The 26,851-nt window shown below is 43.3% G+C and overlaps 1 protein-coding gene and 1 pseudogene across 4 annotated transcripts in view; one reads left to right on the top strand and one right to left on the bottom strand.

Annotated features, from left to right (window-relative positions):
- Positions 1-26,851, top strand: part of LOC111875748 (rho GTPase-activating protein 26) — a 177,694-nt gene that overhangs the window by 107,919 nt on the left and 42,924 nt on the right. For all 4 annotated transcript variants that reach the window (XM_023872244.2, XM_023872243.2, XM_023872242.2 and 1 more), the window contains 2 exons: positions 2,680-2,751; positions 4,624-4,725. In XM_023872244.2, coding sequence (XP_023728012.1) covers positions 2,680-2,751; positions 4,624-4,725 — 174 coding nt within the window. The remainder of the gene's footprint in view (positions 1-2,679; positions 2,752-4,623; positions 4,726-26,851) is intronic.
- On the bottom strand, positions 17,335-17,453 carry LOC111875756 (annotated as a pseudogene).

Raw genomic sequence — 26,851 nt, 5'->3', positions numbered from 1 at the left:
CCGCACGCTGTTCACGAAAATCAGCCATTGCAAAAACGACGATCACGCAAAACAGTTGTCACTATAAACTCTGCCGAAACTAGTCCTTACCTTCTGAAGCAACGGTAGTCGGCTTATCGACTCAGGAATGTTAGCTCTATGCGCTCATAGCGGCAAAACGCGGTACTACAAAAGCTCTGCCCACAAAAAAATTAGTTCGGTTTCTTTTGGGTACCCCATCGTAATGTGTAGCCATCATCAAATATTATTTATATGATCAAATGAAGGAAAATGTAATGAGCAGGCGAAGCCCTTACACAATTTTAGTCGGAATATTGAAAAGACCACGTGGGAACACTTGGCCTAGAATGCAGCATAACATTTAGTGCATGATAACTTAAAGCCTTCGCCGAATACAAGTAGATTGATCAAATCAAGAAGGATGAAGTCAGTTACTCTGAAGCCATCAGAGAGTAAAATTAGGTCATGGATCCCGTGGGACTCAGAATCAAGAATAACTGGGCTGGCGAGGACCAACAACAATACAGCAGTCAGTCAATCAAAGGGGACGAGATGGACATGGCATGTAAGACACATCGGGAGAAGAGCAATGCATACGTGGTTTTGGTGGGAAAGGCAGAGGGAAAGAGGCTACTAGGAATACCTAAACGTAAATGGGAGGATAATATTTTTTTTTAATTCGCTTAGTGGGGAGTGGAGTCCAGCTGGGTTCACTCGGCACGGCGCCCACTGATTGGCCTATTGTACCTGCCCCGGGTGATTATGATGATGGGGAATTTTGTGGAATGAAGATTGGCAGGGGAAACCGAAATATTCGGAGAAACCCCGCCCCAGCGCCACATTGTCCACCACAGATCCCACTTGACCAGACCCTGGATCGAACCTGAGCCGGCACGATGGGAATCTAGCGACTAACCGCTTGAGCAATGGCGCGGCCTGGAATAATATTAAGGTGGATCTCAGAGAAATAGGGTGGAATGGTATGGATTGGATTCATCTGAACCAGGATAGGGGCCAATGAAGGGATCTTGTGAACACGGTAATGAACCTTCGGGTTGAATAAAATGTTAGGAAATTATCGAGTCTCTCAGCGACTGGCATCTTCTCAAGAAGGAATAGTTAATTAACTGAGATGTGAGGATATATAGTGAATTCCTTTGGCTCAGGATAGATAGCAGTGACGTATTGTTGTGACTGCAGTAATTAATATTTGGGTTCTATAAGAGGTGTGGTCTTTCTTCACCAGTTGAGCGACTGTCAGGTTTTCAAGAAGGACACCGTCCCATAGGGTTCATATGACTTCAATTGTGAATCTACACTTAATATTATCCATAGGCAATTAGCGCCACTCATGTTCTGCAGGCCTCGAACCCGTGACTCAGTTTTCGGGGTTGCGGGACGCATGACTGGTTGACCGTGAGGTCGGAGTGGGCAGTTCCGGTCTGTCACTAGACTGCAATGATTGCAGCCTTGGGTCTGCTTGAACAATATCCGCAATTATGTAACTCATTGTGTGGTGAGGAGCGAGCGGTCCCCCAGAGCTGTATTCTGTGCTGACTGTAGAGCAGGTTCGTGTATTCAGCTGTGGTTTATTTAACGACGCTCTTAGTAACTCAGAATATATGGCGTCGGATGATGGGGTGTTAGTGAATAATGAATTGCAAATGACATGGAAGGAATCGGTCGTTGCGTAGTTGAAAGACTATGCCGGAATTTGCTTGTAGTAAGAAAGCCACGAATAATATTAATCAGAATAATCGGTTACACTGTAGAGATTCGATCCCTACTCTTCTTGAATATTTCAGAAGCATTGCCCCTTAAGCGAACCTGCTCGGTAGCTCGCATGGGAGAGAAGAAAAAGCATGAAAACTTTGGGAGGAAAGACCGAACCGCTTGGGAGATGTAGGCGAAGATGGGAGGATAATGTTAAAATAGACCTTTAAGAAATATGGTAGTAGGATGTGGACTGGATTCATGTTGCCCAGGGTGGGAACCATGGACGGAGTTTTGTGAACGTGTTAATGAACACTAGTAGTTCATAAAATGTTGGTAATTTCTTGATTATCTGTGCACCTGTTAGCTTCTCAGCAAGAACTCTGTTGCGTGCAGTAAATAATATTTCAGTAGAACTAGAATGTGTGTAAATAATGGGTATTGGTCTATATTTCAGAATTTAAATATTCAGAAACGAACTTCATATTTTGCTCGCGTGGTTTAGTGACTGTTACTCAGATGGATATTTTATGTGTAGGTCTGAATAGCGTTTCTCCGTACCGGTGACGTAGATGAGAGTTATAACATTCCCATAGCTAAAGCAGTTAGTCGCTGGCTTCCCACCGCCACTGCCTGGGTTCGATCCCGGATCTGGTCAAGTGGGATTTGTGGTGGACAAAGTGGCGCTGGGGCAGGTTTTCTCCGAGCACTTCGGTTTCCTCTGCAAATCTTCATTCCTTCAATTGCTCCACAATCACCCTCACCTATCATCTGGGGCTGGTACAATAGGCTAGAAGTGGCCGCAGTACAAGGGACTTAGTCCCACTCCACTAGCAATAAAAAAAATACATGTGTATGTTCTTCCAGAATTATGTACTGCTCCAGCACGACCTAGCATGGTACTTGTTCTGCCAACTGTTCGATATCATTTTTCTGTTCTAACAGATAATTTTGTTTCTTCTGCAGCTTGACCGTGCATACGACCAGATCATTCTTCCCTTGGAGAACTTTCGCAAAGAACACATCGGTGGAGTGAAGGTCAGTTTGCACTTGCCTATCAGTAACTATTTTAGTTTTTATATTCGTACATAAAGACAAAGTTGCGTATGATATCGTATCCGTCTACCCCACCCGATAACTTCTGAACCAGTCGACGAATTTTAACCATTTAAAGCCCAGTGGTGAGGAGCGGGGATGGCATGGTCGGTATAGCGACTAGCTACGGGCTGAACGACCAAGTGGTCGGATTTCGAGTCCCGGTCTGGTCAAGAATTTTCTCTTCTTCACGTCGTCCTGACCGGCTTTGGGGTCCACCCACCTCCTATCCAATGGGTAATATACCCGTTTGTGTCTGTGTGTGTTTTTTAGAGACATTCCGTTTTGTGTGGAGATCAATGATGAACGTATTAAAAATTCTTTACGCAACATTTTTATGCGCGTGAACTACTACAAACATGGCGACGATGCCAATTTTCGATACTATATCGGGTAAGTATAATTTAATCGTTTAAAAGCTTCCCCCAAATCGTTCAGCCGCCACGTGGAAAAGTCGTCTTCTTTATCTTCTCGTCATTCTTCTGCTGTTCCAGCATCTCTTTTCCTTCTCTTCCTCGACTTTTTTTTATGGTTTTAATTTTTCTTTTTGTCGTCTGTATTTTCGCCTTTCTCCATCTTCGTATACTGATCGACACAGTTGAGCGTTTGTGTCTAAAGGGGTTTGAGTATAATGCCGGAACTTTGCTAGCGGTGACTGAGGAAAATCACTTCCTTAAGTCGGAAGAGTCCGGAACTCAGTCTAGTTTCGAGCCGGTTATCTCTGAAATCCAAGTCTAGAGCTTTCTTATCAAGGTTTTCAGTTGAAGTCTGAAGAAGGCATTAGTGGCCATGGTTGAAAAATACTCTCTTGTACTGTGTCTAAACATCTTCGAGAGTGTGTCATTATCGGGTAGTGACGTAGATCGTTGCGTCGCCATTTGCAAGTTACTAGACTGCATTTTGAAGATACGATAAAAGGCAAAAAGAAAGGTAAAGCTACCGCAGTCGGTATAGCGACTGGCTACGGCCTGGGCGACCGAGGGGTCGGAATTCGAGTCCCGGTAGGGTCAAGAATTTTCTCCAATCGTCCAGACCGGCTTTGGGGTCCACCCAACCTCCTATAGAATGGATACCGGGAGCTCTTTCCCGGGGTAAAGTGGCCGGGGCCTGAAGCTGACCATTAACCAACTAGTGCCGAGGTCAAGAAAATGTGGATCTATACATCCATTCCCGCATGCGTCTTCATGGCCTAGTTCTTAATTAGGGACAACTTTACCTTTATCCCTGTAAGAGACCATGGAGGCCCATAGGGTTTCGAGACGTCGAGACTCCCACATTTTCTCTTAAGCACTCAGCTCACAGATGGCGGTGAAGTTGTCAGCTTTACGGTATGGCCGCCCTTTACCCCTCTGGAAGATACCTGGTATTCATTTCTGTTACAGGCTGAGTCGACCCAAGGGCAAGGGCCAAGGGCTGGAAGGATTAGGTAAATTGAAGAAATCCACTTCATCAGGATTCGAACCCGCGACCTTCCGGATTGTAGCATAGTGCCTCAACCAACTACGCTCCCGCGTGCCCCTTTGCAGATACGATTGGAGCCAAAGTCGCCGTGCCGGAGGTCTCGTTGGACACAAAGAACCTTGTTCCGTAAAGTCGCCTAGTCAGGAGTAGACGTAGTATATAGAGCATGTAGCCTAATGAGATGGTACGAATGTGGCAAAAACATGGCACACAAAGACGAATAGTCCCGGAACTTCAGTAACTGTTTTTATATACGTAGGCCGTATGACTTCTCCCTTTACATTTAACTCTGAGTCTCGGAACTGTGTTCATTATGCATTTGAGTGAATGAATTTCAAGATTGTTTTATTACAGGAAGGCAAGAAGAAGTTCGAGAAACAGACGGCGAAGTTTTGTCTGAGTCAGGAACGCTATCTGAATCTCTCGACCAAGAAACAAGACGCGGTTCTCAAAGAGGTGAGTACGCCAGCGGATATGTTCCTATCGCGTCCCCGAAAATTCTGACATTGAATTCTTATTTGTTCTTTACCACTGAAATATGTATGGAAATGAACGTGTTATTTACGTGATACAGATAGTTGTCCTATACAAAGAAACTTCTTATGTTCAGTATTTCGAATATCTACAGCAGCATATTATTAACTCCGTGGCTTTTAGACCGCAAGCAAACTATACCTACCGAGCGCCCGCCGCTTGTCGGCGAAGTTAGTGCTAAATTTTTTTCGGATAGAGGGTGTCGCGTGGTCAGCGTAACGGATTCACACGGCCTTTGATCTCGGCTTTCTAAAAAACCGGATCCGCTACTTTTCCATTCAAGTAGCTCCTTAATTATCGTCACGAGGCTGAGTCTACACCGTTCCAGAGCCACTACTTCTCAGAAAATATGGTTTCACTTCGGTTTCTTAATCATAAACAGTCGATAGGGCTCCTTGGACAGGGGATCAGTTCGACGCAAGACCTCTCCGTACAAAGGACAACACAAACAATAAACGCAGACAGACATCCATGCCTTGAGTCGGATTCGAACCCACGATCCTAGTGTTCGAGCGGGTGAAGACAATTCATGCATTAGACCTTGCCGCCACTGTGATCCTCACTTTGGCAGTAGAACGCCCTTATTCCCCGGGCGTCAACTTATGATGGATAAACTTATGATCTTATCTGTGTATCTGCCTATAAGAAAGAGTTTGTTTGTTTGCTCGTTGTACACTTCAGCACCGTTGCACCTATTATACGTAGGTAAATCAGTAAGTAAGTTACAAGTGGATATACAACTTAAATAAGAGTACTAATTTGAAAAATGCTTCTATTTCTCAACATAATCTCCCTGTACATTGAGGCACTTGTCCATCGTTTCACAAGCCTCTGAAAACCAGCAGCATAAAATTCTTTGGGCTGCTGTCGGAACCAGGCGGTGACTTCCCTTTCTACAGCTTTCTACAGTATCACTTTCCTGGAGGATGGTGTCACCTTAAACTTTTCTTTTGGGCAGGCGACGCAGGATGTTTCCACTTCATTGACGCACGCTTTGTCTCGGGCTGGTAATGATGAATCCAAGACTCATCACCTGTGACAATTCGGGCTAGGATATCGTGTCCTTCATCGTGGTAGCGATTGAGATGCTGTAATGCCAGACCCATTCTTTGCATTTTGTGTTGTGGGGTCAGCATGCGCGGCACCCATCGTGCACAGACTTTGTGAAAAACTAACCTGTCATGCGACTTCCATTTGCTCGGCCCTCTTAAACATCATCTTTCGGCTGAACATTTTCCCGACGATGAAGCTGTAGAAAGGGAAGTCACCGCCTGGTTCCGACAGCAGCCCAAACAATTTTTGCTGGTTTTCAGGGGCTTGTGAAACAATGGGACAAGTGCCTCGGTGTACAGGGAGATTGTGTTGAGAAATAAAAGCATTTTTCAAATCAGTACTCTTATTTGTTTTAGTTCTATATCCATTTGTAACTTACTTATTGACTTACCCTCGTATTTCGGCCAAATTATGCTTGATGATAGAAGATCTGTATGGAGGTTATGAAAACCCCTCAAAATTTTAAAAACTCCACAAAAAGTTCTATGATTATTGCTTGGGAACCTTTCGTCCTAGTGTATTGATTTTGTAATAGATATTAGAAAAACAAAATAAAAGACCACGCTCGCTCTGTATGTCTATCAGTTATAGTTTCTGAGATATGTAACTTTCAGTTTTCCAAAAAGAATACAAATTTTCAAAAATTCGCAAAAGGCGAGGATTTTCATTGTAACTGATTAGTTAATTTCCTTACAGTTCTGCTACTTTATACCTGTATCTTGAAGATCAGCACTGTAACTTTTCAGTGTAATCATACGTGTGCATTATACCCACGTAGGGCCCGATGGATCAACTAGTTCCGAATATTAGCGAAGCTGTTCGGACTCTAGCATGGTGCATGCATGCAGTCAGAGACATCGTTCCAAAAACTACATTTTCGTTTTCAGGGCTGCTGAAAAGAAGTGTCAATCCTTAAAAATTTCAAGATCAACTTTTTCACGTTACTTTCGCTTACTGTGTGTATGAGAACGTAGAAAAAAATTAAAGACTGCAGTTGTGAGGTTATATTTAACATGTGTAATAACTTGTTCTGTGAAGAGTTATAGTCTATGACAACATTTCTACTGTGAGTATACTTAATGCGATATGAACACGCCATTTTGTATGATAAGTTTGGAACCTTTGCATACTCTGCAGTGTTTTCGCGACAGCAAGAAACAAACTTGACTTAAATTGTAATATGATTACTTGATGATTTTAAATTAATTTTTGTTAATTCGCTTAGTGCGGGCTGTAGTCCAGCTGGGTCCACTCGGCACGGCGGCCGCTGATTGGCCTATTGTATTTGCCCCAGGTGATTATGATGATGGAGAATTTGCTGGAATGAAGATTGGCAGGGGAAACCGAAGAACTCGGAGAAACCCTACCCCAAAGCCACTTTGTCCACCACAAATCCCGCTTGACCAGACCCGGTCTCGAACCCGGGCCGCCTTGGTGGGAAGCCAGCAACTAACCGCCTGAGCTATTAATTATTTAAAATCTGGTACACTAGTTCCAAAAATGACATTAAAAATTGTAGCACATACATTTTTTTCTAATATATATCATTTTGTATGCAAGATATATGAACGTACGTATCTCCCGTTACTCGGTTAGAAATGATGCTGTTATATAAGTAAGTATAAAATATTATTTACAAGTTATTTTCTCACTTGCGGGACAGAAATTATAAGAACATAAGAAATATAATAGTTAATAGTTAGGCTGTTTTGGCTCAAAATTCAAGTACGAGTACATAGATCCATGGGATGGAAAATATTTGTGTCCAGGTTTGGAATCAGCGTGTTAAAATTAAATTTAAAAAATTACCTTTTAGGTTGTTCTAATGTACCGCTTCTGTGATCTAGTGGTCACAGTTCCTGGCTGCAGATCCAGAGGTCCGGGTTCCATTCCCGGCGCTGCCTGACATTCTGAGTAGTAGTGGGTCTGGAACGGGGTCCCCCCAGCCTCGTGAGGAGTTATTTCATGGAAATGGCGGTTCCGGTCTAGAAAACCGAATTTAACGGCCGTGGCGATTCGTTGCGCTGACCACGCGACACCCTCTATCTGCTAAAGTTGGCACTAACTTCGCCGACAAACGGCGGTCGCTCGGTCGGTATAGTTCGCTTGCGGATTAAAACCACGGAGGGTTTTTTTTTGTTTTGTTTGTTGTCCGAATGATGTTTACTAATGCAGTTACATTTCACATACACGTAAGATGACCTGAACAGTTGCTGCAATTTCGAAAGATAATCGGACAACCGATATAAGTTGTTGAAATTATTTTGAAATATCCCAGAAATAGATGCCGCTTAGTGTGTCTGTGGTTTAAATGGCTCTGTCAACAGCCATTGAATCCGTTTAGACTTACGGAGAGGGTGTTAAACACCTTTTTACAATAGAAACTGCAGATACGCTTTTCAGAGTGCCGCTAAAGAAGCACAATTCATTTGTGCCATGTCGGCTGTTTGCTGCGTATCGGATCCATATGTAATTATCTTATACTGAAAGCAGTCTCATGTTCTGTACATAAATAAATAAAAAAGTCAGTCTGGTACGCCATTTGGGTTTTTATTACGACCGTGGCACAAAATAGAAGTGACTCATTTGATGGGTTCTAAATGACGCATTGAATTCCTCCCAAATGTTCAGCAGTGGTGTAATATGGGAAAATTGGGCAGCCTTTTAGGTTCTGCATAGTTCGTAGGTGTTGCCATTCCAGAGCTTTTCTCAATATCAGCGTTCTTTATGTAAATGCAACTCCCAAGATATTTTTCTCCGACTCGAATACCTAGAGAAGAGACCTATCCCCATATTGTGTTTAATTCATTAAATAGACCTTCACACGGATTTAAGCGAATGTAACTTACATATTCTGATAAACGTCGCCCTGTAATCAAAATGCCATTTTTCAAGTTTAGCAATGAACTGCCAAGAAAGTCTGAAAAGTGAATGTCAGTAAACGAAACTTACCAATCATGGAGGATAGAATTATTAGCAAGTGTGTGCGCCCCCCCCCCCACCAGACCTAAACCCCTGTGATTTTTATTTATGACGAAAACTTAACAATTTTGTGTGTATCAACAATCCACATGACCTGGAGGCTTTAAAACAGAATATACATGAAGCAATTTGCAACATTCAGCAACGTGAATTGCAACAAGTTTCCCGAAATCTGTTTAGAAAAATTCAGACATGTCTCACAGCAGAGGACAGACATTTTGAGCATATTCTGTGATGGTGAGTGAGTACAATATTAATTACTATATTTGATTAATAATTAACGAAAGAAGTAAACAGTGTGTGCTAGTAGTTCCGGGCATGCGGCGGCATTTTTCTCGGCAAGTGGCGCATCACTTTCGCGCGAAGTTGCCGACGGTAAAATCAATGTCCAGTCAGCCTGCGCTCTGAACCCGGTATACACACGTTGTCTTTATGTTATGTAGTTCTCACAGTTATCGAGACTCTAAACTGAAAGATAAAAATATGACTCATTTTGCTATTTCATGGTAGAAATGAAGCTTGAGAAGGGTAAAAAATTTTTAATTTTTTTCGTTGAATTTCTACGATGTTTTCTACAAGTAGGCCTTTTCATGTAATAAAAATGTCATATCTGCTTTAATCAACATTAAAAAAACGTAAAGCTATCCCTGTAACATGACATGGAGGTCTTCAGGGTTATGAGACGTTGAGGGTCCCACAGTATCTAGACAGTCAGCTCACAGATGGCGGTAAACTTGTCAGCCTTACACGCCGGCCACCCTTTACCCCCCCCCCAGGAAGATTCCTGGTACTCATTTCTGTTAGAGGCTGAGTCGAACCCAGGGCCATAGTGCGGCTGGAAGGATTAGGTCAATTGAAAAATCCACCTCATCGGGACTCGAACCCGCGATCTTCCGGCTTGTAACATAGTGCCTCAACCAATTACGCTCCCGTATGTCCACTTTCATCAAAATTTGTCAAAGTATTAGAAATGTAATTGTAAGAGTTAATTTAGACTCCTAAGTAATGCCTGAAATGAAGCGGACATAGCCCAAATCAAAATGTTCTCGACAAAACTTCGTGTTTTTCTGTCATTTCGAGTTATAACCGAATCAGTCGCGTAGCAGACAGATGGAACACGTGTACTTTTCGAATATTTTCCCTACATTCACACAAAAAAGAACGTAACAACCCCTGTTCACGAAAAAATGGCAGTAATTTCCAATTATACGTGCATGAGCACCTGGAGTTTTGTGTCTCTTACATAGGCGCAGTATACGTAGTAGTTCTCTGGCGCCTGCGCCTTTCCGCACCAAGACATGCCGCGTATCTGCAGGAACATTTATACGGTGCGACTGGAACGATCAAGTTGACCTTTGACCTCTTGCTACCGGGGTGGAATTGGGGGGGGGGAGGGGGTTACCGTATGTAGAACTGTTGTTTCACTTGTGACGTTCCCTGTCACTCCGTGTTTTACGGTGTTGTATTAATTGGTAGAATAATATTTATTGTAACCGAAATGTAAAAATCGTTTGAAGGAAGACAAATTGTTTGCCGATATTATCTACACGTCTTGATATATGATATTTGAGGCTGTCACAGCGGCTGGTATTAAAATTGCGATTTTCTGGAAGGTGACGCCTTGTAGTTTGGTTAGATACGTACTGATATTTCGTACCATGAAGATGGAGTCAGGACGTTGGTACAGATTCTCAGAACTACATGATGTACATGACTGAACAAGTTTGCTCAAACGGTAACACTTCTGACTTGTATTCTGAAAGTGCCGGGTTCGATTCTCGGTCAGGACATCGATTGTGCGGCCAGAAGTTTCTGTATTTTACCTCAGTCCCGCCAGGGAAGTATCGGGATATATTAAATTAGGCCACGACCATTTCATTCTACGTCATTTCGAACTCATCCATTATTATTCGATCATTCAGTGCCATACTATAGTCTGAGATGGCCGCGCCATAGCTCAAGCGGTTAGTCGCTGGCTTCCCACCACGGCGGCCCTGGTTCGATCCCGGGTCTGGTCAATTGGGATTTGTGGTGGACAAAGTGGTGCTGAGGCAGGTTTTCCCCGAGTACTTCGGTTTCCCCTGCCAATCTTCATTCCACAAATTGCTCCACAATCACCCTCACCTATCATCTGGGGCTGGTACAATAGGCCAGAAGTGGCCGCAGTACAAGGGACTTAGTCCCACCCCACTAGCAATAACAATAATAGTCTGAGATACTGGAAGCGTCGTTAAACTAACTGTAAGTAAGTAAGAAAATACAGGCCGGGATATCTCAGAAGACCGTGAGGTATGCGCCTTTGTAATTTGCATTGGCTCCCTTGCTCTCTGTCTCCCCTCCCCTAGGTTTTAGCATGTGTGTATCGTGTTGGACATTGCGGGTTTGCATAGTTCCTTTCATACCATTCCGGAAAACCTCGCATTTTTACACAGTTGAGAGAACTATGTGACGGCGGAAGTACACTGCATGAGAGATTTCCGTTTACCGTATCAGACCTCTCGTACTCAGTATCGTCCGAATTCCGTAGCAGCGAGCCATTAATGTTGTCATGTTTCATATGCCGGGATTGTGTTACGTGGATCACTTTCGCACTTATGCTTCATGTTGTGTCGTAACACTCTTGTGGAATGTTACCTAGACTCATGATTCAGTCGTGTTGCTTTCGCATTTGGGACTGTCATTATGTAAAATGTCTTGCACTTATTACGAGTTGTTGTTTCCTTCCTTCAGCATTTTCTTTGTCGTTTATCTTGGTCCTTCTATAATCACTTTTCCTGTTCATTCCGTCTCACTCTTAGACACAATATATTTTTTGGGGCTTCATTTTGCACTCCCTTTGTTATTTTGTCGTTTTACTTTCAGCAACGTAAAATGCGATATCAAGGTCACATCCCGTGGAAAAGGAGGCCTATCGTCCTCAAATGAGCACAGTTTTTTTAATGGAATCAGTGAAGTAGCTCCCTTTCTTCAGCATGATGAGACCTGAGGATATAATAAATTTGTAATGTTACAGTTCGACCGCCTCTGTGGTCTAGTGGTCAGAGTTCCTGGCTATAAATCCAGAGCTCCCGTTTTCGATTCTCGGCGCTACCAGATTTTCTGAGAAGTAGTGGGTGTGGAACGGGGTCCACTGAGCCTCGTTAGGATAACTGAGTAGTTAATTCAAGGAAATAGCGGCTCCGGTGTAGAAACCCGAAATTAACGGCCGTGGGGATTCGTTGCCCTGGCCACGCGACACCTTCTATCTACTAAACTTGGTACTAACTTCGCCGACAAGCGGCAGTGGTTCGGTCGGTATAGTTCGCTTGCGGACTCAAGCCACAGAGTGTTTTTTTAGTATTACAGTTCAGCAGTGTACAGAGTGGCGGCGCGAAAGTAGCATTGCACTGTTAAATCACGTTTCGGCTCTTCCTGGCAAGTATTGCTTTTGCGGGGTTTCGTGGCCATGAGCTCGCGACTGAGACGTGATGTGACTTTAAGCGGTGTCCGTGATAGGTGTTAACTGTGTATCCACCGTGCTGGTCGGCCCGTTTCAAGAGGTTTTTAAAATAGTGTACTCGTATTTTATAACACAGAGGCAGCCTTTAAGTGTGGTCGACTTCTGCACCGACTATACTTTGCGTCGTCTAGTCTCCTGTGGCAGTTGTTCAAATATCAGTCGGAAAAACGGTGGGAGGCCAGCACATGCACACACATGATACTGTGAAATTTTCCTTATACGTTAAATATGGAAAGTAAGGTATTTAGGCTAGCCGGTCACGGTAGTCCAGCGGTCTAAGGCATGCACTGTCTTCGCTCGCTCGGAAGCCGGGATCATGGGTTCGAATCCCACTCAGGGCATGGATGTTTGTGTGCGTTTTTCTGTGTTTGTCTACAGTTAAAGGCCTTGCGACGAGCTGATCACTCGCCCAAGGAGTCCTACCGTATGTGTAAGATCTAGAAAAACTGAAGTGAACGTAGTTCATGGAGGTAGGCCTAGGCCCACTGGGGCTGTAGTGCCAAGGAAAAAAAAAGGTATTTAGGTTGTAGATGTTTGATTTTCATGGTCAAAGCCCCGACGAATGCCCGTTACTGATATTCGGTTTGTTTTACGTTACATTTCCACGAGGGTTGGGGTGTGTCGTAGCTTCTACACGAGCGCAGAAAATGCGTCCGTTGTACCGAACGTCGTGACGTCCGTGGTAGAAATAAACAAGAGAGGCGAATGCTACACTTTCTTCTGGCTCCATTGCAGACAAAAGACTACGCACCGCATTCTGCAACTGTGTGGTGTCCTCGTCAAAGTACGTTCGTTACAACGGACGCGTTTTGTGCGCTCGTGTAGACGCTGCCTTATGGGGCTATCTGCACACAGCCGATCACAGTGGCCGCGCGGTCTGAGACATGAGATGTCTTCACTCTCTCAAACACTGGGAACGTGAGTTGGAATCCCACTCCATGCATGGATGTCTGTGTGTATGTGTATGTAGCAGATTTACGACGGGCTGATCCCCGTCAAAGGAGTCCTACCGACTGTGTATAGATTAAAAAACTGAAAAAGCGGCCAAAGTCCACAAGGACTGTAGAGCCGTAGGTAGATAAGATAGATACACGTAGATAGATGTGGCTCTACGGTCCTTTTGTTAGACCTTGGCCGCTTTTTCAGTTCTTTTATCTGTACACAGTCGATAGGACTCCTTGGACGGGCCATCAGCCTCGTCGCAAGCCTCTGCCTACCCACAGAACAACAAACAGAATAAACGCACACAGGCATCCATGACTTGAGTGGCATTGGAACCCACGATTTGGCGAACGTTTTTGGGAGCCAGCGATTCGGGCAAGCCCCAGAGGTACTTGCATATGGCTATACAGAATTTAATTTTATTCTTAGGGAAATTGAGCCTTTTTAATCGTGCCGCAAAATAATTTGTGTGATACAATTCATGCTAACGGCGGTAAAAAGGTTAAATCTGTGTCCCTGTAACAGGCCGTGGAGGCCCATAGGAGTGTGAGAGATCGAGGCTGCCACATTTTCAAGGCAGTCGGCTCACAGATGGCAGTAAGTTTGTCACCCTTACGCGCCTGCCGCACTTTTACTCATTTCTGTTAGAGGCTGAGTCGACACCAGGGCCATATTGCTGCTGGAAGTATTAAGTAAATTGAAACAATACAGTGACATTGGGAATCGAACCCGGGACCTTCCGGCTTGCAGCATAGTGTCTCAACCAACTACGCTACCGCGTGGTCCTCATGGTAACGGGAGTATAAATATTTATTGTTTCCCAAATACTTCCAGTGTCGTGTAATATAGTCAGCATTGGCTGTAAACATCGCGTTGATGAACCAGATCCAACGGAATGATGCAGCTGTATGCAGCCTTTTATTACAGCTTTGGTGTGTATGGTAGGATATGTCATAGATAAAGAGTTGCCCGAGGCCGTGGCAGTAACTTACTGGGGCACGGCCTGTGAAATTCCTCGGTGGGCGTTCATGCAGTAACGGAGTTCCACAGTTTCCCCTTTGTACTGTTAAGATGACGTTGCTAAATCGAATTCACACAACCGACGTGAAGAGTAATTCATTTTATGGTATTTTTAAAGTAAACCGTAAGGCAAAGGTTAAGATATGCCTGTACGTAACTAATTAAGCTCACGCCAAGAAGACATATGGAGGATTTGATGTATAGATCCACATATTCTTGACGTCAACATTATTTGGAGTTGAGTGGTCAGCTTCACGCCCTGGATGCTTTAGCTCCGAGGAAATAGCCGCCGGTACCGTTTAGTTAGGAGGCTTTGTGGGCCAGGGTACCGGTCTGGAAGACGTGTGCGCTATCCCGGCTTTAAAGTAAACTGTATTTCCTTTAAAGCGTTTACAGATTTGCTGTTTTTATTCAAATTTCCCACTCCATTAAATATCAATATATGTCAGTAAGACACGAGCATAGGTCGCGCCATAGCTCAAGCGGTTAGTCGCTGGCTTCCCGATCCCGGGTCTGGTCAAGTGGGATTTGTGGTGGACAAAGTGGCACTGGGGCAGGTTTTCTCCGAGTACTTCGGCTTCCCCTTCCAATCTTCATTCCACCAATTGCTCCACAATCACCCTCACCTATCATCTGGGGCTGGTACAATAGGCCAGAAGTGGCCGTAGCACAAGGGACATAGTCCCACCCCACTAGCAATAAAAAAGAACACGAGCATGATGACACAACTGCCTGAAAATTGCACACGCCACCATTAGCTCTCTTGAAAGCTGTGCATTCATGTAGCTACGGAAAATATTACACTTAAGCCATTCCGGTGTTAAACGACGCGATTGACAGACGTGACATGCTCGTGAAGACATTCTGAATTGTTTATGTCAGGTAGGATCGCTGATTAAACACAAATCCTTCAGAACTGTGAACGTGCAATTGAAATGTTAACCGCGTTAGAAGACGTTCTCTCATTACTGTTACCCTCTGTCTCAAAACCAGTCGTTCCGGGTGAATAGAGGCTTGTTCCATGTACACGCAGCGTTTCTTTCTCCCAGATGCTCATTCATTCTTTTCCTCCTCTCCTGCGGCTTCCCCTCTACGCAGATTTTTAATTAAAATTGGTACGACGTCCCTTCGTGGCCACCCTTCATTCCTTGTTACGCTTGATATTGTCTACATAGTGTAGTCATCGCATAACTGTACAAGTTCCAACTGCAAACCGCCGAATATTATTATTATTATTATTTCCGTGGTTTTAGTCCGCAAGCGAGCTATACCGACCGATCGACCGCCGCTTGCCGGCGAAGTTAGTGCCAACTTTTAGCGGATAGAGGGTGTTGCATGACATAAATGAATTGTGCTTCTTTAGCGGCACTCTGAAAAGCGTCTCTGCAGTTTCTATTGTAAAAAGGTGTTTAACGCCCCCTCCGTAATTCTAAACGGATTCCGTGTCTGTTAACAGAGCCATTTAAACCACAGACACACTAAGCGGCATCTATTTCTGGGATATTTCAAAACAATTTCAACAACATATATCGGTTGTCAGATTATCTTTCGAAACTGCAGCATTTGTTGAGGTCATCCTACGTGTATGTGAAATGTAACTGCGTTAGTAAACATCATTCGGACAACAAACAAAACAAAAAAAAACTCCGTGGTTTTAATCCGCAAGCGAACTATACCGACCGAGCGACCGCCGTTTGTCGGCGAAGTTAGTTTCAACTTTAGCGGATAGAGGGTGTCGCGTGGTCAGCGCAACGAATCCCCATGGCCGTTAAATTCGGTTTTCTAGACCGGAACCGCCATTTCCATGAAATAGCTCCTCAAATATCCTCACGAGGCTGAGTGGACCACTTTTCAGACCCTCTACTCAGGAAATCGACCCGCTGAATGCTTTTGTTATATAGTCCAGTTGTTATCTCTTAAACGAAATCAATTGGCATGCAGTTTTGGACCATCACGATTCAGATTAACAGGGGCGCTCCATTTTGGTTCCTTTCGAACTTGTACAAAAAATTTTTAACATTTGTTGGTTTACCTCATGCTGGGTTAGAACTGTGGTAATTTCTGTTACTGAGGTTGCTTGCTATTTTTCTAAAACGTGCTTGATTATATTTTTGTTCCCCGCATAACGCATTTTAACTAACTTTGAATGGCATTTAGGTGTATTGATTGTTAACATAAGAGGTGACCCGCCCACGTACGATCTAATTGGTTCGTGGATAAGTCGTTCTAAGTCGAGCCGCCGGAAGCCGAACTCATATTTCCCATAAGCTTAATGTTATAAATTCCAGTTTCGTTCCAGGAAACTCATTGAATACGCTGAAGTTACTGAAATTGACTAAGAAAATGGAGAACTAAACAGAACACTGCTAAACAGGCACTGACTAACTAAAGTAACTTCATGGAGCTGAACCCTTCTTGAGAAGCCGACAATTATACAGCTACTAGAGAACTTCCCAAAATTTTATGGAACCCTAGGGTTCACCACTATGCTATATGCACTCCTCCCAGTTCGTGTTAGATGCCATGCCCACCTCACCCTCTTGACTTGATCATTCTAATTATATTTGGTGAAGTTATGAAGCTCCTCATTACGCAGTGGTTTGCAGACACTAATACATGAAAAGACACCCAAAAAAAAATAATCAAACGCAAGGGAAGGTTGTTGGATAAAAGCATACAGTCGTATGCCGGCCGCGGACTAAGTTATGGGGGTTTTAGAGTAAATTTGACGTGAAGAAAAAAAGTGATCATAAATGCAGAGGATTGTAATTTTTTTTAATTAGCTTAGTGTGGTGTGGAGTCCAACTGGGTCCACTCGGCACGGCGGCCACTGATTGGCCTATTGTAGCCTGCCCCGGGTGATTATGATGATGGAGAATTTGGTGGAATGAAGATTGGCAGGGGAAACCGAAGTACTCGGAGAAAAGCCGCACCAGCGCCACTATGTCCACCACAAATGCCACTTGACCAGACCCGGGATCGAACCCGGGATGCCGCTGTGGGAAGCCAGTGACTAACCGCTTGAGCTAAAAGTATGTCAACAGCACGTGGTGCTCCCAAGCGGTCACTCATCCAAGTACTAACCACGTCCAATGTTGTTTAACTGCAGTAATCGGACGAGAACCTGTGTTTTCAACATGGTATGACCGTTGCATAGGATGCTAAGTGGGCCGTTGTAAGATTGAGTAACATGCTCCCATGTTTATAAGAACGCCACGAGTGAAATTTTTGGCCAAGACTAATGACTTCGCTCCGAATGCAAGTCCCCAGACTCCTCGGTGATTTTCACCCGTTGACACGGCCGTTTTAACCTTAGGTTATCGGACCCGTACCGATCACAGCGGTCTCGCGGACTAAGGCATGAACTGTCTTCGCCCGTAGAAACACTAGGGTCGTGGGTTCGAATCCCACTCGGGGTATGGATTTCCGTGTGTGTTCAATCTGTGTGTAGGTAGCGGCCTTGCTACGGGCTGATCACTCGTCCAAGGAGTCCTACCGAATGTATATAGGATTACAAAAATAAAAATGTGGCCAGGGCTCAACAAGGGGATGTACAGCCATTGAAGAATGAATGTATTGAATCCTTGGCTTAAGCCCTTCGTACACGTGTTCATTAGTGTCTAGACTACCCTACTGGTCCGTGACAACTTTCTCAGACATGTCCTTATCCCCAGTTGCTATTGACAGCAAAGAAGCAAGCATCCGATTTGCCTGTGGAGGCGTTGAATCTAAGAGAACAGCGCGCGGGGGAGTGAATTTGATGGTGACTAAAGAAGGCTGAAAGAGTATTTTCCTTCAGTATGGTGTGATTCTTGTCATGTACATTCATCTTGTAGAATGTCCAGTAAATTGTAGCACATTTCGATAGTTCATAGTAACAGTAAGAGGTGTAAGCTGTATTCCTGAAGAGATCAAGAACGGATTAAATGCAGGTTGTGCTTCTTGTCAGTCAGTTCAGAATATTTTGTGTTGCAGTCTCCTGCTAAACAATTTAAAAAACAAAATCTAAAAGGTACAGTTGTCCCTGTGCTTAACTAATTAAGCACTACACCATGAAGGCGTATGGAGGAGTGGATGTATAGTTCCACATTTTCTTGACCTCGGCACTATACGGGCTGGACGAATGAAGGGGTCAGAGTTCGAGTCCCGGTAGGGTCAAGAATTTTCTCCACGTCTTCCAGACCGGCTTTGGGGCTACCCAGCTTCCTATGCAATGGATATCGGGGGCTCTTTACCCGGGGGTAAAGCGGCCTGGGCGTGAAGCTGACCACTCACCAACTAGTGCCGAGTTCAGGGAAAATATCCGCGTCCCCACGTTGGAGTGATGGTTGTTATTGTAGTATATAGGAATTAAACATATTATCTTGCCCAGGATAATTTCCAAACCCTGTCAACTCCAAAGAAAATCGTTTTGTAATGTCAACCGTTGTGTGTTCTTTTGTTGCCCATTGTATAATGGGACGAGCATGTCAACGCCATATCTATTGCTGTGTAAACCATGAAAACATAACTGTAAAATATATGACTACTTTCAAAACCTGTTCCATTTGTCTTTTTAGGCTGTTCTGTAAAATATCTGTAAAAGGCCGTCGAGGTTCCCAATTTTTTCTGGACGGTCGGCTCACAGGTGGCTGTGATGTCAACCTTACGCGCCTACCGTCCTTTATCCCCCAGGAGGCTGAATCGACCCCGGGACCATATTGCAGCTGGAAGGATTAGGTCAATTAAAAAATTCAGCAATAGTGCCTCAACCAACTACTCTAGCGCATGCCCCAAATGTATTAAATATAATATTAAAATTTTTAAGAATAGGGTATGAGGGTGTGAATTTGGTTTAGCTGGCACAGGAGTGGTGCGAGTGACGGGCTGTTGTGAGCACGATAATGAACCGTCGGATTCCACGACAGGCGGGGATTGAGGGAGGATTCAGTCGCATTGAATTGGTTAGGATTGCAAAGCACGACTGTAGTGCAGACTGGAAACCCCATCGCCTGCCACCCCCCATCAGTCTGTTGTATTGAGTTATGGGGTTGTACGCCGCTATTGATCCTGTCAGTTGTAGCTGCCAGCAGCACGTGGGAGAGTGCGCGGACCGTGACCGCCCCTTCTTCAGACTGCCAGCCATCTTACCAATGCTAACAGACGTTTCTCATTCATTCGCTAGTACCTGCTGATGAAACATTTTCAGTAGTGCTGTTGTTTCGTATGTGATAGCGATTTTTCTGCGTGTTACTTATCCCAGGCTTGCGAATCGTCCGGGTATTTTAAATGCCACAATGTTAGAAGACGTGCATTTAACTAAGTAATCTGATAAACAGAAAACTGTCTTCCAAGATTCTTTATTAATGACAGTGGAATGGTTAATGGTTGAAAGTAGATCACTTAGCCCTGTTTAGCCATATGACGTAATGAATATGAATCAAATGATAGTCCATTAAATTTTAAAGTCGTTTGCTGTTTTCGTGTATTCTTTCAATAACGCCTTTTTGAATGATTTATAAAGTATTCTACATAAGTTTACTGTGTATGTAATTGATCCTGTGCTGCAAAGTACAAGTGCAATCTAACTCCTAGCATTAAGAGACAGTTTATTTTTAACTGGACAATGTTTAAGTACCCAGCCAATTTGTATAATTTCTTCTTGTATTCCTTCTTATTGAGATAGCAGTTCTGCTTGCTCGTTTACGTTTTTGTAGAATTTGGTGTATGTGGTGCGACAAATTATGACAAGAGGAGCCTTCGTAATTGGACTTCTGGGTCATGACGTCGTGTCGTATAGAAATAAAAGGTTTAATTGTGTGCTTGTCGATGCATAGTGCTTTGCTAAGATGGCGACTATGCAGTTTAGTGTTGCAAGTGCCGATAGTGTTCAGAAGTCTCGGGGAAGATGATGATGCTGCTGCTGTGCCAGTGCACCTTCAGAGTGGACAGTGGTAGGTAACTCAGACGTGAAAATGGTAAGAGAGATTCTTGCTGTTTATGCTCTTAATAATTGTTATGACAGCTCCATAGAGTTTTGATGGCGAAATCTCCGTTAAGCTGTGACTTGGATGGCTGAGAAAGAGGTGGAAGGAAACAGTAAAACTAATTATATTATGTATATATAGAGATGGTAGAACTGGCCCAGCATGGAGGTCAGTGTCACGTTTTGTGCTAGCGGTGATGAACATTTCGGTTTTAATACCATATAATTGGATGCTTTATTCACCTGTTATTTATTTAACACACATAAAATGTGAGGGCCGGTCACGGTAGCCGAGCGGTCTAAGGCATGCACTGTCTTCGCTCGCTCGGAAGCCGGGATCGTGGGTTCGAATCCCACTCAGGGCATGGATGTTTGTGTGCGTTTTTCTGTGTTTGTCTACAGGTAGAGGCCTTGCGACGAGCTGATCACTCGCCCAAGGAGTCCTACCGTATGTGTAAGATCTAGTAAACCGAAGTGAAACGGAGAGTTTCATGGAGGTAGGCCTAGGCCCAAATTGGGGCTGTAGCGCCACAGGAAAGGAAAGGAAAGAAAATGTGAGGACCGATACATTAGTTTTAGATTTCCAACTCATGTGGATTTATCATTTGTGTGTGTGTGTGTGTGTGTGTGTGAGAGAGAGAGAGAGACCGAGACATGTATTTCTGAGTTACTGACTTGCTTGCTTGCTTACTTACTTACTTATGGAGCTGAGCCCTTCTTGAGAAGCCAAATTTGCGGCTACTCAAGAATTGCCCAGCATTTTATGGAACCCGAAGGTTCATTACCTTGTTCACAAGAGCTCTTCACTGGCCACTATCCTGAGCCAGATCAATCCAATCCATACCATCCCATCCTATATCTCTAAGATCCATTTTAATATTGTCCACCCACCTACGTCTTGGTCTTCCCAGTGGTCTCTTACCTTCTGGCTTTCCCACCAATATCCTGTATGCATTCCTCTTCTCCCCATTCGTGCTACATGCCCTGCCCACCTCATCCTCCTTGATCATTCTAATTATACTTGGAGAAGAGTACAAGTTATGAAGTTCCTCATTACGCAGAGATCCATCCAGGTCCGAGGCTTTGTGTGCATTTTCGTAACAAAGTTATTTTACGGTGAGGAGTTTTAGCCCCACGCCCAACCCCCAAGATAATTTCTGAGTTACCTCGTTAAAATTTCTCCTGATGCATTGGCTGTCTCTGGTGGGGTATCGTGTTTTTTTTTTTTAGTTCCAGTTTATTCAGACAAAGCGTAGATATGACCTCGTAATAAACTGTTACCACTCTAGAGCTCTGCATGCATCTCAGAGAAGGTGGACAGTTATCTACAGAAAGAGCAGTTTGTAATGACTATGTGTAACAATAAAGTTCATTATTGAATTACGAAAGGAATATGTGTAGGAAATTCTTGTTTATAATTGAGTTCAGAAACGAGTAATTTCTTTTTCTTTCCAACATATAGAAGATCGGTGTGTGTGTGTGTGTGTGTGTAAGTACACACAGATCCATGCTATTAATTTTATGGGTTGGTTTACATGGTCGTGAAATGTGTACTTACGCTCTAGGAGAAAGAACAAAGATTAAGTGTCTGGAAACGAAATACAGTATGCGGCAAAACATTCAGTACTGAAACTCGCGCATCTCGAACGCGCATGTGCGTTTGTCGACGGGGCATAGCTCCAGCCGCACGTGTTCCCAGCAGTGAAAGGAAGTTGTGTTGTGCAGTTGTTGGAAATGGGTCTCTTGACGGAGGAAAAAGTATTCATAGTTGAGTATTATTTCCGCTCGTATGGAAGTGGTCGTCAGACAACTCGCTTCCTTGGTTTTGAGCGGCCAGAAGTTATCGTCCAGAAACCGCTACATAGTACGCGTGTGACGATATGGTGTGCCGTCTCAGCTCACCGTATATTAGGCCCCCATTTCATTGAGGATGAGGAAGGCAATGCTCTTACCGTTACCCAAGAACGCTACAGGGACATGATGATCGGACCATTTCTTCAGGATTTGAGAAGGTTCTGTCATGCAAGGGCCCTTCACATGAATAGACAGTGGTATCAACAGGACGTCTTCTCATTTAAGTACTATACTTTTAGGCGCATACTGTATTAAGGAATTTTTTTGTTTCTAAGCGGGATGGAAAACGGCCGCCTGGAAAAGCGACAAGGATTGGAGGTTTTAAGATGGATACTAATTAGAATGATCAAGTCAAGGAGGGTGAGGTGGGCTGGACATGTAGCACGAATGGGGGAGACGAGGAATGTGTATAGGGCATTGGTGGGAAAGCCAGAAGGAGACCACTGGGAAGACCAAGGCATAGGTGGGTGGACAATATTAAAATGGGTCTTAGAGAGATAGGATGGGATAGTATGGATTAGATTGATCTGGCTCAGGATAGGGTCCAGTAGAGGTCTCTTGTGAACACAGTAATGAACCTTCGGGTTCCATAAAATGCTGGGAAATTCTCGAGTTGCTGCAGAATTAGCGGCTCCTCCAGAAGGGCTCAGCTCCATTAGTAAGTAAGTAAATTAAATAAATACATGGTGATGTTAGGAGATTCGTGTAGGTCCGTAAGTAGCTGTCAGCATCTCGTCGAGTGGTGGACTGCAGAAGTAGCGTTGTTAAACCTTCAGATCTTGCCGCGACAGTGTACCTTTACTTCAAGAAGAATGGTCAGATCGCGTCAGTAGTAACTGCCTCGTATGACAAGAACGCAGATGTCATCACCACCGCAACAAAAGCGTATTATTATACCATTCTTTCTCCGGGGGTAGAGCGGTCTGAACCTCAGTCTTACGTGCACCAACTGACATGGTTAAGAATATATGAATCTTTACCTCCGCTCCCTCATACGTCTTCTTGGTATAATGCTTAAGCAGAAGGACGGCGTTGCAAGTTTGAGGTCACATTTCGCGTATGTTACGATTTCTGTCTTAACGGATATAATGGTGTGTAGCATGATAGAAAGTCACGTACGTCTTGGAGGAACCTGCTGTCTTTATCTTGAGAAAGTAGTTTCTACCCTGAAGGTGGAAACAATGGGTTCCTGCGAAACATTGGTAATTGTCTACCAGACTGCGGCAGCACACCCCAGAAGACATTAGGTCCAGTCATAAAGGAGAACGTTAGTTTTGTTTACCGCATCCTGTGTTAACCTCAGGCAGGCCTGCTTCAGATAGACGCCCAACAACTCTGGAGCTCTGGTGCAGTGATGGTCCGCAAAGACTGTAGGAATCTACTGTTACCTTGTCCCTTATGGTGTGTCTCGGAATTAAAGCTAAGTTTCACGTTTAGAATTCACAAGGAAACTAAGAGCAGATTGAATTCTGGTAATGCTTGCTACCATTCAGCCCAGAACGTTTTGTCTTCTCGTCTGCTGTTCAAAAACATAAAGATTAAAAACATGAAAAATGGCAATTTTGCTTGTGGTTTTGTGTGGTTATGTCTTGGTCCCTCATATTAAGGGAACAACATAGAATGAGGATATGATATTAAAGGTTTTGAACCGTTACACAACAATGTTTGATTATTATATACAGAAACGACTAAGATCAAGTGACAACAATAAGTCAGATCAGTTTATTATATTAATCACACTTATGTTTCGGTCACTTTTGACCATCATGAGGTGTGTATGAATAAAAGCAATAAATGACTACGTTTATGCTCAATTACATGATGAAAATGGATCCATTCTTTAACGTCATAAATTAAAAATTGCGTACGTGTTTGGGGATGAATGTACGAAAATATATCTGCAATATTGTAGAATTATTAAAATATTTATGTAATGCTTATATAGTAAAATGTAGGTAGCCTGTATGAGGGTCGTTTTTTTAGGAACAGGGAACTATGTGATTGTAGATATTAGTTTAAATTGTGTGTATAGTTATTTTAAATGGTAAGTAAAAGTAAAGATACCCCTGTAAGAGGCCGTGGAGGCCCATAGGGTTGTGATATGTTGAGGTTCCCACATTTTCTAGACATAGATTGCGACAAGGTTGTTAGCCTTACGCGCCGGCCGCCCTTTACCCCCAAGAATATTCCTGGTACTGATTTCTGTTAGGGGCTGAGTCGACCCCAGGGCCACAGTGCGGCTGGAAGGATTAGGTTAATTGAAAAAATCCAATGACCTCATCGGGACTTCAACCCGCGGCCTTCCGGCTTGTAGCATAGCCCCTCACACGATTTTAATTTGTGGCGTTGAAAAGTGGATACAGTATCATCATACAATTCAGCGTAAACTCGATATATTTACTTGTTTTTATTCATACACACGTCATCATGGTCAAAAGAGACAGAAATATATAATGTGATTTATGTAATAAACTGATCTGACTTATTGTTTTCACTTGATCTCAGTCGTTTCTGTATACAATAATCAAACGTTGTTGTGTGACGGTACAGAAATTTTAATATTATGTACGAGTACAGAAGAGCGTACATAAAATAAAAATAAATAGACTGGAGATGTTTGAGAACAGGATGCTCTGGAGAATATTTTGACTGAAGAGGGATGAAATAACAGGAGGCTGGACAGAATTACATAATAATGACCTATATAACTTGTACTCCTCGCCGAATGTAATTACGTAGAATGATCAAGTTAAGGAGGGTGAGATGTGCAGGGCATGCGGCATCATGGGAGATAAGAGCAATGCATGCAGGGTTTTGGTGGGAAAGTCAGGAGGAAAGAGACCAGTAGGAAGACCTGGACATCGGTCGGATGGTAATAGTCAGTCAGTCCGTCCGTCCGTCCCACTTGTAGAAGGTGATTTCTGTCTACGTGACCAGTGACGCTGCCGTAAAATCTGTTATTCACATTCGAAATTACAAAACTAATGTTATGTGTACTAATTTAAAAATATTACCCTCTCTCGCCGTCCAACCTGCAAAGCCAGTAACGTGACTGGGGCCTGGTGAGAGGTCAACTTGGAATATAATCACCAGTGTTGAATGACAAAGACTTCGTTTCGCCCCATATTTTAAACGTTTCCATTATCAGACGGCGACAGTCTGTTCGCTTTGTACCTGCAACACCATAGAAATGAAGGGCTACAGAGCTTGGAAAGCGACATATGTTACAAAAGTCTTTCACGTTTCTCACCCCACTGCTCACCAAAGTAAATGCAGATAAGCATTTTGTTGATGATACTCGTACCACGTTAACGTAAATTTGCATACTTTACGTAAGTAACTGTCAAAGACGTCCTGGTTCAAATACTTGAGTATTTAAAACAGATCATTTTTAAGTATTGTTTTAAGAAGGCAGAATTGTATAATCCGTCCAGCATGTGAGAGAACGTGCAGAGGCGTCAGTTCTCGAAACGGCGACGCATGCGCAAACTCATTTTTGGGGCATTGGTGGAAAGATGAAACTGACCCTCCTTAGCTTGGTGCGCATGAGTCTGAGAAAATTTTTTAATATAAATTAGATATCTGAGAGCTAGCGGAAAGTATAACCTTATAGCTGAAAGTCAATGTCAGTTGGTCAGTCAGGGTAAAGAAGTGAATATATATAAATATTATATATTATATACCTCCAGTTTTGACGGTCTGGTGGCACAGTACTTGTCAGACAAGCGCGTTTGCCGGTCCAAATGAATCGCAAGTCAGTACGTCACAGATATCACTGCCCTCTGTAAGGGTTGACAGAGGCTGGTTGGACAGTGTTATCTAATGATATCCACCACTGTACGCTGATACGTAATACGAGAACCTAATTTTATAGATCAGTGTTATTGAAAAGTGAAGTTCTATCAATATTAGTAAATATGTATATCAAACAGGAGACAGCTCCACAAATCCATACCATCCCACACTGCAGACTTAAATACTCATTTTGTTTTAATGCTGAAACTGGAGATAAAACTAATAGCAATTTTGACATCGGATGATTTTGTGATTAAATCGTTAGAGGAAGAAAATGTGTTCAGATTTAATGGTTTAATTTCTAGATCCAAGTCTTTAATGATGGTAATACAGTGTGGTCGCATTTTATGCAAGGGATGCGTTCCTGAAGACCTCGCATAATTCAAGACAAGTTTTGAAAAACATTCGTGATTCTTGCCGAATTTCTTTCGTTTAGGATTATTTCAAACTTTGTGCATAAAGTGTGACCACAGTCTATTAATTTTCAGTTTAACTGTCCAAGCAGCTGTTGGCCTCTCAAGGAGAGCTTAGATCCATGGAGTTAGATTATCATTTGGTTCAGGGAATTAACAATTTTATGTGTTAATTTAGCAATTCTGTTAATTTTTTTAAATGTGCACATAACAGCCCATTTGTTTATAGAATTGTAAGTTTTGATGTGATGTTTGTTTTTAACGTTACTCATACTGTCAAAGACAAAGCGTGCAAGCGTGCAAGCGTGTAAGAGACCCTAGAAGAGAAACTCGGTGCAATTGAAGGTGAAAACGGAAATGCTGAAGCGCAGTGGAACAATATAAAAGAATTCATGTTAGATACTATCAGTGGTTTGGTTGGTAAAGTTGAGAAGATAGAAGATTATGAGTAAAATGGAGGAGCGAAGGAAATGGAAGAATGTCAACAATGAAGAAGGCAGGAGGAAATACAGGAGACTGAGGAAT

Source organism: Cryptotermes secundus, unplaced genomic scaffold (assembly GCF_002891405.2).
Source record: "Cryptotermes secundus unplaced genomic scaffold, Csec_1.0 scaffold603, whole genome shotgun sequence".
Classification (NCBI taxonomy): Eukaryota; Metazoa; Arthropoda; class Insecta; order Blattodea; family Kalotermitidae; genus Cryptotermes; species Cryptotermes secundus.
Note: the sequence above shows the minus strand (reverse complement) of the source record. Positions and strands in the feature narration are given on the sequence as shown.